Consider the following 13,787-nt stretch of genomic DNA (forward strand, 5'->3'; position numbering starts at 1 on the left):
TACTAGTAATAGAGATAAAGCACTACTTAGAAAGGAAACATCAGTCAATACATGTTATATTTTCACTACAATCGAACCTTTTCACTGTAGGAACACAGCTGTTCTGTCACATAAAGACTGTGTCCTAATGTTGATAACACTGATCACTGTCTTGTGGCTAAATGCATAAACCCTAAGTATCCTGCTTACTTAATACAATGGCCCATGTTTATTTGGGGGTGCTCCCAGATTTTTTTTAAGTGTGCAACGAAGATAAATATGTTTTAAGTCAATCTGAGTTAGATTTCTGACTCATTAAAAATATTCTGCTTGGACCCAGATTGGGAGGTGACATCTGAAATTAAGTAAGTTGAGGACTTGCTAGGCATTCTCTGGGACTCAAGTTAACACCGCAAACAATTCGTTTCAAGCAAAGTGGACACTCAGCTTCGACTAAAAGATTACTCTTCCACCACAGATGGTTTCCACACCTGAACTGTGACACCGCTCTTCTTTGCTGAGAACTTTGGCCTTGGTGCCACAAAGTAAGATGTTGAGGCTGATTCCTGCTTTGGAGAGGTGGGGATGGCCACGGGCACTGGGGAAGCGCTGACTGGTGAGGTGACCTCAGCAAAGAAGGAGGGCGGAGAGGTATAGGCTGGCACAGAGTACACAGAGGAGGCCTGAACATTAGTGGGCGAGCCAGCGTTCACTGGCCGAGGAGGAAGAGCTTGCTTCGCAGCTGGCACTGAACTGGCCTTGACCGATGGCTTTGCGGGGAGGCCGTCCTTCGCATCCGGAGGTTGGAAAGTAAACAAGGACGCATTAAGCTGATAGGGTTGGTGCTTCATGACATCCAAAGCATTGAGGGGTTTCTTGCCCTTTTTCTTGCCTGTCTTGGAGGCCTGTAGGCCTGATGGCTGAGACTTGACAGCAGCCGGTGGGTAGGAGGGGGAGTGGATAGGATTGTAGGCCACAGGCGGAGGCGCTCGGACATTGGAGGAGTACTTCCAACCGGCCGGGAGAGACGGGGTGGGAGAATGAGCCCGGGCAGCGTGGGCCTGCACGGTGTCCGAATCTACCACGTACTTCTCCATCCTTGACTGCCTCTTAGCAAAGAGCTGGGCTCCTTTCCCACTCATTCCTGGAAGCTCATTGGATGGTCCCACCGCACCAGCATGAGCAGTGTTCACTGTCGGTGTGGGAGCTGCTGGCTTGGGAGTATAGTTCCGGCTGGCTACCGCTGCCTGCGGGCCTTTGAAAGGACCAGCCAGGTTGAGAGCACTTGCAGGCCGGGCGGGAGCATAAGAAGGCTGCGCGATTTTGATGGAGGAGACCACGGTGCCATGTGACGGGTTGGATGTGGGGAAGGCAGGAGGTTGCGCTGGAGCCACTCCTGGCGACCAGAGTGGAGAAACCGGAGTGACTGGTTGGGAGGATGAGGACTTGACAGCAGGCTTTGGAGCGACAGGAGGCGGGGTCTTCTGTTTTGCAGAGGAGCCTTGCATGAAGTTACAAGCCTCTGCTCCTAAACTGAGGTAGTCTTCTTCAGGTCCGGAATCTGCTCCCGCTCCAGGGCCCTTTTTGCCCTCAGAATTTTGAAGAAGTGACAAGAGTTCAGGATTGGGGCTGACTTTGGGCTCTTTAAAAGTGAACATGGGTTTTGTCGTGCTTCTCCTTTTGGCCTCTTGCAATATCCCCGTTCTTTTTGCTGGCACCGCAATCCTTTCATCCCTGGAAGCTATTCGTTCAGATGAATCGTAAAAGGCCGGCTGGGACCATGGGGCAGGCTGGGGCCACGGAGGGGGCGGTGCTGGGCCAGCTGTTGGACTCGACACTGCTCTGGAGAAGGTTTCAGGTGGGGGTGTGACTGCAGAGTAAGGTGGAGGCGCAGGAAAGTCAGCGATAGGACTTGTCACGTTTCGGCTTGGAGAGAAGGGGGTTGCCGGCTGGTTCCCAGACCCTGGGAAGGGCTTGGCTGTTCTATTCACAGGGATCATCCTCTGAGCTTCTGCTGTCTCAGACACCCCAGTGAAGCCATTCTGTTGGGGCACATGGCCAAGACCATGGCTCACCTCAGTGTAGCTTTTGCTCACAGAGCTCTGCACCCTCACTGACTCCTCTTCCTTCCTTTGGTAAGACGTCACGGTTCTCAGGCCATCTGTCTGGGCAGCATCTGGTTCTCTGCTTGGCACTCCAACCGCTCTCTCCTCCTCTTTTTGGGCTGTGATCTGATCCATTCTCTCCCTCCTCTTGGCAAACATGAGGGCCCCCTTGCCTGTGGTGTCTGGCAACATCTCCATCTTGTCCCCTCTGCTCAGTTTCTTTTCAATGTCCACTAGACCAGAATCCCAGTCAAAGTTTGCAACTTGTGTGTTGTCCTCAGTGTCAGACAACAGCTCTTCATCCACCTCCGATTCGCTTGCACCCAGAAATGCTACTTCACATGGATCCTCTTTGTCGCCCTCTTCCTCCTCCTCCTCTGCCTCTCGCTCAAGTTCCCCAGTCCCGTAGCTGACTAGTGTGTATTTCCTGGCCCTCCGACGACGCTTCTTAAACATCAACACCCCCTTGGAGTTGGGGTTGGGGGCATCTGTCAGAAGGAGGGCAATGCTTTTGCATTTAGATTTTGCTTCTTTCACCTGCTTTTCTGATAAGCTTTCACTCCTCCTGAGCCCTAGGGAAAATACAAAGATTACATTGAGTTGATAAGTTCAAGGAAGACTGCATAGCAACCCAGAAATCAACTCTCCTGGGGGAAAATAAATACAGAAAAAACATGTTTACAATTGGGTACTAAATTGTGATGCAGTCCAACTCATTTCTCTTTCTTCTTTCAAAATGTTTACTTCTATATTGATATATATGATGATATAGATATAACTTGCATATATATCACTTCATTTTTTTCTACAAATACATTTTTATATTGATTAGAATATGTCTCATAATTTGTTTCTGTATAGCTCCTTAAACTTTAACAATAAACACTGGAAAATAAATGTCGGTTAATTGGATGTAATTAAAATTACAATGGAAATAATTTAAGGACATAATATTTTCCAAAAACAACTTAGGACATACCTTGCATTTTCACATTTTAAAAATAAAATGTTGATATAAAACATTTCCAAGCATTTTAGAAAGGAAGGAGGGAGAAATAAGAAAATATTGTTTACTTAAATCTTTTCATGTAATGAGTTTAAATATTTAGGTTTTCTTTTTTCTTTTAGTTTCCCATTCCCCCAAAGTCTTTGCATTCACAGCTACTAAATCAAAATAAATTTTAAAATGTAATGAATAATAATTGAAGGTACTGAATCAATGACTAACAATAATTCAGAGTATAAAGTTATTGTGACTATATTTAAGAAACTTTAGCTACAAAGTGGTCTAGATAAAGTTGTTCATAAATGCATTGCTCTCTTGGAAATACTACTTTAGTTGCAGCAAGAATAAGTGTAAATCTTGGGGAAATTTTAAATTATATTACTAGTAACATTTACAGCTGTGGGTAGACAGAAATTAAGTCATGTAAAATGAGAACCGGACAGTTTTAGAATAACAAAAAATTATATTTTAATTTTTAAATTATTATTGTTATAAAAATAAATTTGTGGCAAGTTAACTTATAGCACTGTCAACGATAAAAATAAGCATAATTCACAAATAATTTTTGAATTCCTCAAAAGAGTTAAATAAAAATTTCAGACATTAAAAAATTTTTTTTTTTGATTGAAAATTACCTCTGTTTGTGACTGGGGAAAAAAATCACACTTAATGGTTAATTTTTTAAAAAATAAAATAGAATCAAAATAGTTTTATAACAAAATTACAGATATTCACTGGTAATCAAATTTTACTTAGAGAAATTTTACTTAGAGAAATTCACTGGTAATCAAATTTTACTTAAAGAAATCAAATTTTACTTAGAGTAAAAAGCATGGTCATTCCTAAATGTAATTCCTTTTTTGACTAGTGTTATACAACTTACTATTAAATTGACAGTCACAGTTGCACAGTTGTTGCTCACTTCACTGCCAACATGTAAAGTATGTGAGTGCTGCCTTAATACACTTGTTTAATATGCTATAAATGTGAAGATGCATACAGATGCTTAAAGTATAAGGAATGATTAACAGCACTTGTCAATTCAGCTACACATGGTTATGCTAAAAATATGCTTTAAAAGGAATAACAGTAGTTAGGAGAATTAATATACTACTTTGAATAACCAAGATCATTACTGTTGTATATCACGCATACATTCAAGTGTCTTTGACAGTCAACCTTTACCTCCTCAAATGCCTAAATGAAATTCCAAATTTGTTTTTAAGAAGTTCATGAAAGAAAATTACAGAAATCATAAAACCCAACTGCCATTTCTATCTTCATTTGTCTTTCTGTGATCACTCTCCTGGGTAAAACAAAACACCATAAAAGGCCTTGATTTTAAAATATATCTTGAGTTGGGAGACATTTAAATGACTTCACATGGCCTTGGGGATTGACTTCTGTGTCTAGAAGGTAGATGAGATGCTTTGCAGTCTAGTGAAGACTTAACAAAACGGAGAGGATCATGTAACTGCTCAGTATTCCACATGTCCTTGTCCATCAAACTCACTTCTGCAAGCATCATCATGCTGCACAATGATTTTTTTTCAAAACGAGGATCTGCTTTTAATATCAGTGGTTGAGCCTGTATTTTAAATACACCTCTCCGCAGCAAACTCAACAGTTTTTGACATTTAAACTCAGCGTCCACATGACTGCAAAGACTCTCAAATGCTATTTTAACATAGAATATGAGACAAATAAAAAAAGGCACATTAACTTTAGTATTTTCTTTAACAGTCCCCGTGTCTTTGGGAAGAAAAGAAAGTGCATTAAAAACATTCAAATCTACTACAAAGTTAAAACTTATTACTTCCAGTTCAGAAATTGGTGTTTTCTACAATTTCATGTTTGTTATTTTGTGCATTAGTTAAAAAAAAAAAAAAAGCCAATGAAAGACATAAGAAAAACCTTAAAAAGAAAAAATCCAGGCAGGCGAACCAGCAGCAAAATACCCTAAGCTCCCAAGCCCCTTCCAGCTGCCCAGCAGTGGCTCCCAGGGCAGGACTTACGTGCGTGGCGCGCTCTGTGCTTGTGAGGTCTGCTGTGATCCCTTTCTGAGCGTGGATCTTCTCCCTGCTCTGCGCCTTCTGATGAAACTGCAAAGGATACCAGAGAAGGAGGTGCTTCTGACTGCCCTCCTTCCACTGGAGAATCCACACACCCCTTTGCTGCCTGAAGCCTGCACCCTTCCGTCTTCTGCCTGTCAGAGCAGTCAAAGATCACTTCCACGCGGGGCAGCCCCGTGTCTGCAGCTTCATTTCCCTGGATCACTCTCAGCTCCTGGCCACTGGAGATCTGGATTGTCTTGCTGGACCTCAGAGGAGGGTCCTCTTTCTCACTAGTCGGGGCAGAATTTATGTGGACAATCCCGTCGTGTAGTAAATTAGGCTCTGGGTCAGGAGACATAGATTTTTCTGCTCCCAGGAGAGTCACTACAGCAGCACTCTTGCCCCTGTGTCTCTCTTGTGACAGGGACAGTTGCAGCTCAACCACAGTGCCTGGCCGCCCTGCTTCTGCCTTCTCACTTAAGATAATCTCCTCTGGTAAGCGTCCACTTTCAGAGTCAGACGTGTGAGGGGCCAGGCCTGTTTCTTCTTTTATGCTCCCAGAAAAACCAGCACCACTCGCTTGCTCCTCAGCTAGGGGAGCTCCACTCTTGATAGGGACAATGTAGAACTCTCTGTATTGGCTCTTTGTGGCTGGTCGAATCTGTAGGGTGGTACTTTCCACGTACCCTTCATGGGTGACATTCTCCTGGTTTTTGTTTTCAGTTTCAGAGATCGAAGTTTCACTTATTCCACTGGAAGGTCTGCACACAGGAAAATTAGTCCAGACAGTTAAATCAGAGTGTATTACACCTGCCAAAGAACTTCCTGACACTTGTATGATGTCTAATACACAATACAGTAAAAATATTTCCTCCTAAATGTCAACTGCAACATATTTGAACACAGAACTTGGCAACATGTTTACATTATTATTTAAAGATCTTCCAAATAAACTTGTCTGTAAAGCAAAGCAAAAATGCTCACAAAAGTTTATAAAACCAGAATCCATCCTAAATTCACTTTTTTTTCTTTTTTTTTAAGTATAGGTTATAGCTATATGGATGCCCTTCACCTATAATTATTGGAGTGTTTTCAAATAATCATGCTTGTTATAATATGACAAAGCATTGCAACGTCTCATTGACTGAGTTAGGTCTGCACATTATAAAGTTTTATAAACATATTCAGCAGCTTCAGAGCAATATTAGTATACAGATAACTCAAGTAATCCTTTTAGAGGCTGTGCTTTCTTGAAAGGAATGAAATAGAAGCTGTTTTTTAAGCTCCAATGAGCATGTGTTTTGTAATAAGTGGACCCCAGCCCAGTACTCTTGTGCAAAGAGAAATCCTTTCCATGCTGCAATGAATCATTGAGTCATGGAGTATTTATAATCTGAAATGTCTCCCCTTCTCTATTTGAACTTGTCACTTGGAGCATTTTCCTTATAGGATCTCTGAAGTCAAACTGTTCCTTAATCGCTCAGGTAAGGAGCCCTCAGCTGTTCACCACAGTCTTTTTATTTTGACCTTACCCGTTCCCAGCTGGTTTTGCAAATTTGTGTTTGCAAGAAGCAAAGTCAGTTAAGGGTTAAATGACTTCTTGCATGAAACTCTAATTTAAACTCTAACTGCTTTTAGAAGAGAAGCATCATTCACAGAACAGCTGTAGGAGATGCTTTCATTTCTTACATTTGTAAATTTTTTAAAGAAGCAGTAGCATCTATCTCAGTCCCATTCTTTTTCCCTCAAAAGTACCCCAACTAATAATGCAGGATCATCTATTGAAGGGAGTGGGCCCATACTTCTATTCTATTCAAAGGAATTCACCTTAGAATTTGTGTAGTAATAAAATTCAAGACCAATATTCAAAATAATTACTCTTGACTTTGTTTTCACTGAATTTAGCAAAACAAAAATAAACAAAGCACAAGCTAACAGTCAAATGAAATGCAACTTTCTCTGTGCAAATAATCTGTAGAGCTTCCTGGTAATAGCAAAAAAAACCCAAAAACCAACAACCCATTATAATATAGTATTTTTAAAACATGATGAAAGCAAATTAAATATTTCATATATAGGAAGTGATGAATACACTCTATGCAACTGAAATTTGAGAGATTCAAAAGGGAAGAGTTTTAATTTAGGAAGGTCTTGAGATGGAAGTAGATTAAATCACTTTGAATTATATTAGCAATAAATTATGAAGCTGAGAAGAGAGTAGTGTGAATTCATTCCAGCCTTACAGACTGTAATACAGGCAAATGGCTCAGATAAATATTAACATTTATTGGTAGCCAAAATAAAATGGACAGATATACATGAATAAAAGTCATAAAAGAACTAGAGGTTAAATAAAGCTTTATACCTTAAAATGCTCATTTCCATTCAGTGCACATAGGTATTTAATTCCAAAATTTATGTGTGTGTGTGTGTGTGTATAACATTTAAATAAAATTTACAATAATAGAGACAATGTTGATAGTCTGACCCAGCTATCTCTGGGTAATAGCCCAGGAAAAGTAAATCACTTGTCCTCTAGGGACAGATGACAGTTACATGAGCAAGAGAAATATTTAATTCCAGGAAACAATGTTCAGATATCCAGATTTGTAGGGGTGGTGGTGATGATGATGATAATTACTTTTGGGATGATTTTAATTTGAGATTTCATTTAAAATCTCTGCAATTATTTATTTATTTTGTAAAAATAAAAATATTTAAGATAAAATAATAATAATCAAGATTCCAGTTATTAAAAGTAGCAGAGAACTAGTCCATTTACTTTTAAAAGTAAATCTGTACCCAAGACTCAGCTTTAAACCACCAAGGACTTTCCCAATGACAGTCATCAAAACAAGAACTCGTAGGGGATGTTCTAGTCTACAAGTGTGTTCTGAAGAGACTGGCCTCATTAAGTCAGCAAAGACACTAAAGGGGAATAAATTAGAAAAGGTTTTTCTCCTATTTTGGATGTGATTAAACCTTTACAAAGACGGAACTTCAAATACCCCAGAGATTTAAATGTAATAATGGCCAACACTGACTACACTTGGCAAGGTTTCTATTAGATCCCTTGAAAAAGCAAATGGCAGCGTTATAAATAAGTAGGATCTCAGTCACTTACACACTGGACTTGAGGGTAAACGTTTAGATGGGAGGTTGTAAGAGAATTGTGAGATTTCTTTATTGTCACAAAAGTTTGGCCAAAGTAAGTTCGTGTTTGTATAGAAATGGAATCATATTGAATGATTACCAGAGGGGTAACGCTGTATGTGGCTTCCTAGATGACTCAGTGGTAAAGAAAGTGAAAGTGTTAGTCTCTCTGTGTGTCAACTCTGTGTGACCCTATGGACTGTAGCCCGCCAGGCTCCTCTGTCCTTGGAATTTCCCAGGTAAGAATCCTACAGTAGGCTGACATTCCCTTCTCCAGGGGATCTTTCTGACCTGGGGATAGAACCCAGATCTCCTGCATTGCAGATGAATTATTTACCATCTGAGCCACCAGGGAAGCCCCTCAGTGGTAAAGAATACGCCTGCAATGTGGGAGACATGAGTTTTATCCCTGGGTCAGGAAGATCCCCTGGAGAAGGAAATGGCAACCCAGTTCAGGATTCTTGCCTGGAAAATCCCATGGACAGAGGAGCCTGACTCTATAAGGTCACAAGAGTCAGACATGACTTAGCAACCACCACCAACAATGCTGTTATGTAGTCTTTCTGCAGAGTTAAGGCAAAACTCCTAGAAGGTTTTGAAGTTCTGTGTGAAAAGTCCTCTCTTGTCTTTCTGAAGGCCTTATCTAGAAAGCCAGAGATTTCCTTTGTGGATTCATTGTATTGCCACGGTCAGGGCCTCACAAGGTTAATATGGACTAAACTGTGATTGGTACATGGTGAAAATGTTGATGCTGTAGTTTCTTTGTGATGACCCTCATTGTTTTGTTTTTATGTTTAAGGTTGACTTCTGCATGTTTAAGCAATTAGATGAGGAGGGTAGCATTTGGAGAGATCAAATTGACAAGCTATTTGCATTGAGAGTGCAAAAACTTTAACCATTAGCTTTTGCCCATATCTAAATATTGTTGTTGTTTTTTTGAAATAGAAATCAGGCTGCTTTTAAGGGTTTCTTGATTCTTTTCCTCCTCTTAGGCATCCTCTTTCTAGTCAAACAAATATTACACAGTGTACCATTTTAACATGTAAACATTTTAAATTAATCTATAAATCTAGGAATTATAATTTAGTGATCATAATTAATCTTGACCTAGAAGTATTATATTATGCCAATATACTGAGCTTCCTAAGGAAGTAGTCTAAAATACCTAAGATTTTAAACAAAGTTCTTGAAACAAACTTTTCAAGTTAATTCTCAATTAACCAGAAAATTCAGCTGATTAGAATTACCATTTTCCAAACACTATGGTTTTTCTGTTTACACTGACATAGACAGCACCCTCATTTCCCCATAGAGAACAGTTTATATGACCATAGGAGCTGTAATCGTTGCCATGTAGCTTCAGGAGAAAATAAATATTCCAACAAATCTTTTTACCTTTTGACGAGCATTTGGAGAGAGTCTGTTATGCTCTCCATGAGCTTGATGACTTCTGGGTAGGTGAGGTCTGCACAAGGGTTGCCATTGATAGAAACCACTTCATCCCCCTCACAGAGCCCAGACCCGGATGCTTTGCTCTGGCTTCTGATCTGAGTGGAGTAAAAAAGAATGCAATAATTAGAATTATATAACTTGTTAAAAAAAAACGCGCCACTGTCTTGGAGAAAATTTTACTTAGGAGTAGTAAATAGATCTGCAAACTAAAATCAGCCCTTAGTGTTAATTCACCTGTTAACCTATAAGACAATCTTAAACACTTCTCACCCTTTTTACAATTTATTGGATACCATACTGTCAAACATTCAATTCATAGCTTTCTAGGTAAATAGACAAAAAAGAAAGTAAATCTATGGTGAAGGAATGAGAATAATGAAATAAAGAATAATGAAGAATGGCGAAGACAGATGTTTAACTTAGTTATACATTAAAAACAAATATTTCATACTGTGAAGCTTGATCTAATCAGAACATGGCTTCTCTCATTAAAATAAATTTTAAGAGCCTTCTCATTGACAGTGTGGGTGGAACACCAACTATAAGAAGGAGATGTATTGCAGGACAATGAGTTTAAGGAGAGAGCTATACAGCTCAATAAACTGATGAAAGCCCTTCCAGTAAAATGGGGGAAATTAGGCAGCAGGATGTTAAGAATTATGTCAAAGGGAAAAATCCTTCATTGAAATCAGTTATTCAAGACTTGATAATAAGCAAACTTTAGCAAAAAAGGAAGAAAAAAAGATTATTCTGCAAAAAATAAAAACAGCCCTTCTTAAGGACTGCATCATAGTCTAGCACAGATTCAGTGGAACAAGAACTGACTAAAAACCTAGAAGAGAACTTTCAGATGCTGGAGGAAGAGAAATTCAGAGCAGTAGAATAGCAGCAGAGAGCTCCCACCAGTCCTAAGTGAGGAATAGCATTCAGTTCTTCCTGAAGGTTAACATTCTGTGTAGTTATGATTATGGTAAAATGTTGTGCTAGTCATTCTCCCTCAGCCCATTCTCTACCCTCTCTGGCTCTGCTTTCTGGCCTCTAGAGACTGCAGTGGCCAAGTTCCCTTGCATGCTGACTCCTGGTTGGCTTTGGTCAACAGGAAGCTCCAACAAGAGATAAAGAGCAAGGGAAATGGGAGGGCAGGGAAATGCTGTCCCTGCTGGACCTGCTGGGCCACGGTTTGGCAATGGCTTTGCTCCTCGATGTAGACAGTCAGAGCTCCTGTCTGTCTGTTGCTCTACCATGCCTTAACTCTTGTGTTCCAATAACACACACCACCTCCTTGCATCTTCAGACCCAAGGGTAATAATAGCTTCCTGCTCTTCACCTCTGGGTGCTTCATTTCCATTCATTGGTTTCCACGAGCCTGTACTATATTATCTTTAATTACTCCTTTGAATATGCCACCTATTTTCTGCTGGGACCCTAAATGATACTAATATGTTTAGATTTCATTTTACAATATGAATTTAATGGTTTTTAAAGAATCATGTATCATGATCACACAATCTCAAAGTTAAGAATACTTTAAGATCATCTTCTATATATTTTCCACCAAAGGGATCCCTATTTGACTATTAAACTCAAGATTATGAGTCCAAAGAGCTCAGAACCAGGTGAGCAGCATTTCTTAGAGTGTTTTCATAGCCAGGCTCACTTTTGATTGGGCACGAAATGTATTTCAGTTTATCTCTAACAGTTGCCCACTAATTCTTGCTAAGGTCTTAAATGATAATTAATTTGCTGACTGATATAGCTCTAAAGTTTATATCTCCATGTGCATTTACATTTTACATGATACTCCTGGAGGCAGAAGCATATCTTTAAGTGCCAGAACAATGATGCTAATGAAATTTGAAGTGTTTCAGTTAGTTTTCTTCTGGGAGGGTCTATTCTTTTATTGTCATAAATTATAAGAAGGCCTTCCCCTTTTCTGAAAAAAATCAATCTCATTCCTTCTTTTTTGAAAGCACACAACAATTTATTGCAAAATTAAATGAATTCAATATTTCCAAGGCTTTAAGGATGCAGCCAAAACAATGAGAAAAAGAATAGTTACCCAGTTTTGAAAAATATCTGTTTATTGACTGCCAGTTATATTCATTTTGCTGTCTTGTGTGAAATTATTATAATGGAGAATCATGAAAGAATTGTTAGTAAGTCAAGGATAAAACAATACTCAACAATGAACATATAAGTTAGGGATATTTCATTCATTTAAATTTAATTTTTTAAAGATAATAAAATAGATTAAAAATAGATAACAAAAAAGATAATAAAACATGTTTCTGAAGCATAAAATCATTCATTCAGTGCAGTCAGATGTACTAATATATGAACAGAAAATTCATCCCTTTGAAGACCAAAGAGGTTTTACGTTGATAAAACAGATGTGTCATTATATCCTGTATCCCCTTCCCAGAGGTTAATCTTGAAGCTGATGTTCCATTTATCAGCAATAAGTTATATGAGTTTTAAGCAGCTTCATGGGTTTGCAGAGTAAGATGAAAAATTGGTTCTTGGAAGGTAAACAAATCCTCAAGTTAACAGAGCTGTCTATCATCCAAACATGTGTTGCTTGATGGGAAAAGTGCAATTCATCATTGTGCTTGTCAAGTGGAGCTTTTAGTGGAATCCAAATAAGCAAAAGCACTGAGGTAGGAGCCATTAGCATTCCTTCAGAGCATACATTCTGAGGTCAACATTTGGAATCAACTGCTATGATTGTGCTTAGTTGACCTTTTACAATTGTCTGAACAGCAGGAAATATTTTTCCCTCATGAACCATGTTAAATATGGTGATACTTTCCTCGCCACAAGGGCTTTTCTAAAGGACTACTCTTTCTCTATTTTTTATAGGACTAAACTAAACAAAGGTTATCTGCCAGAGTCAATTGTGCCCAAACAGATCCCTTGCAATCACCAGCTTAACCAATATATTCTGTTCATAGGTATATTATGAAGAATAAACATTTATTAGTGTATAAAAGATCTTTACCTTCTGTATACAATTATGCATTTTTCTAATTTGTATAATTGTGCATTATTATGAATCTGAGTAAAATTTTTAACCCCTGAAAATATTCTTACTTGTTAAAATGAAATACTTTGTCAGTAAAAAGAGTAAGTTTGAACATAAAAACCGTTAACATTTACAATGCTAAATCTGTATGAATGAACTTATCTACCAGTCTTCTCCTAATAGGCCTAGATTCATAAAATATGTGTCCTAGTGGAAAAGAACACCAGCCCTGATGAAAGAAGGCATAGGTTTCAAACGCGTGGCCCCAGTGCTTACTAACCCTCTGAACTTAGATGAGTTGCATTGCCTTCTTAAGCTCTAGTTTTCCAAAATGTAAAATAAAACTAATAAATGTGATCTCTCTTGAGGGTTAATAAGATTAGAAATAATATATGTTAAGTTCCATGATGCACATACACCTCACAAAGGTGCTCAAGAAGGGATTACTGAATAAGAAGGCATTGACTTCACACACACACACACACACACACACAGGAAGAACATGCCAATAGAATTTGTCTGTAAGATGTTTGAATATATCTGGATTTATTTTCAGTTGTCATACATATACTTGGTATTAGCTCATCATAATCTAAGATAAATAATTTTTCATCTGTCTTTTCCTCTGTAAGTACATATTTCATAACTGAATTGAGAAAGAACACCAACATATTTATTGTCTCCCAGCAGAAGTAATAATATAAATATGTAAATATCAGTGGCTTTTTAAAATTGAGCACTTACTATACTAAGCCCTTTACTTCCTTAAATCATTTATCTCCAGAACACTTTGATGAGAAGTATAAATGTACTTCTACTTGTATATGTTCAGATGGACTGTCATTACCCTCATTTTTATGGTGAGGAAACCAGAGACTTAGAAAAGTGAGGTACTTTGCCTAAAATTATGCAGCTAGGACCAGAAATTGAACACAGGAATTCTGACTTCAGAGTTTATGTTTCTAATCACAGGGATTCCCTGGTAGCTCACTTGGTAAAGAAACTGCCTGCAGTAC

General features: G+C 38.7%; 1 protein-coding gene and 1 long non-coding RNA gene across 9 annotated transcripts in view; one reads left to right on the forward strand and one right to left on the reverse strand.

The window, feature by feature from the left end:
• LOC101906469 (uncharacterized) overlaps window positions 1-13,787 on the forward strand; it is a 358,594-nt gene that overhangs the window by 191,553 nt on the left and 153,254 nt on the right. The window lies entirely within an intron of this gene.
• The window catches only part of SYNPO2 (synaptopodin 2), a 204,206-nt gene that overhangs the window by 33,791 nt on the left and 156,628 nt on the right, over window positions 1-13,787 (reverse strand). For both annotated transcript variants that reach the window (XM_005207587.5, NM_001083751.1), the window contains 3 exon segments: window positions 9,693-9,844; window positions 5,106-5,905; window positions 471-2,656 (listed from right to left, as the gene is read on the reverse strand). In XM_005207587.5, coding sequence (XP_005207644.1) covers window positions 471-2,656; window positions 5,106-5,905; window positions 9,693-9,844 — 3,138 coding nt within the window.

The sequence above is a fragment of the Bos taurus genome, chromosome 6 (genome assembly GCF_002263795.3).
Source record: "Bos taurus isolate L1 Dominette 01449 registration number 42190680 breed Hereford chromosome 6, ARS-UCD2.0, whole genome shotgun sequence".
NCBI lineage: Eukaryota > Metazoa > Chordata > Mammalia > Artiodactyla > Bovidae > Bos > Bos taurus.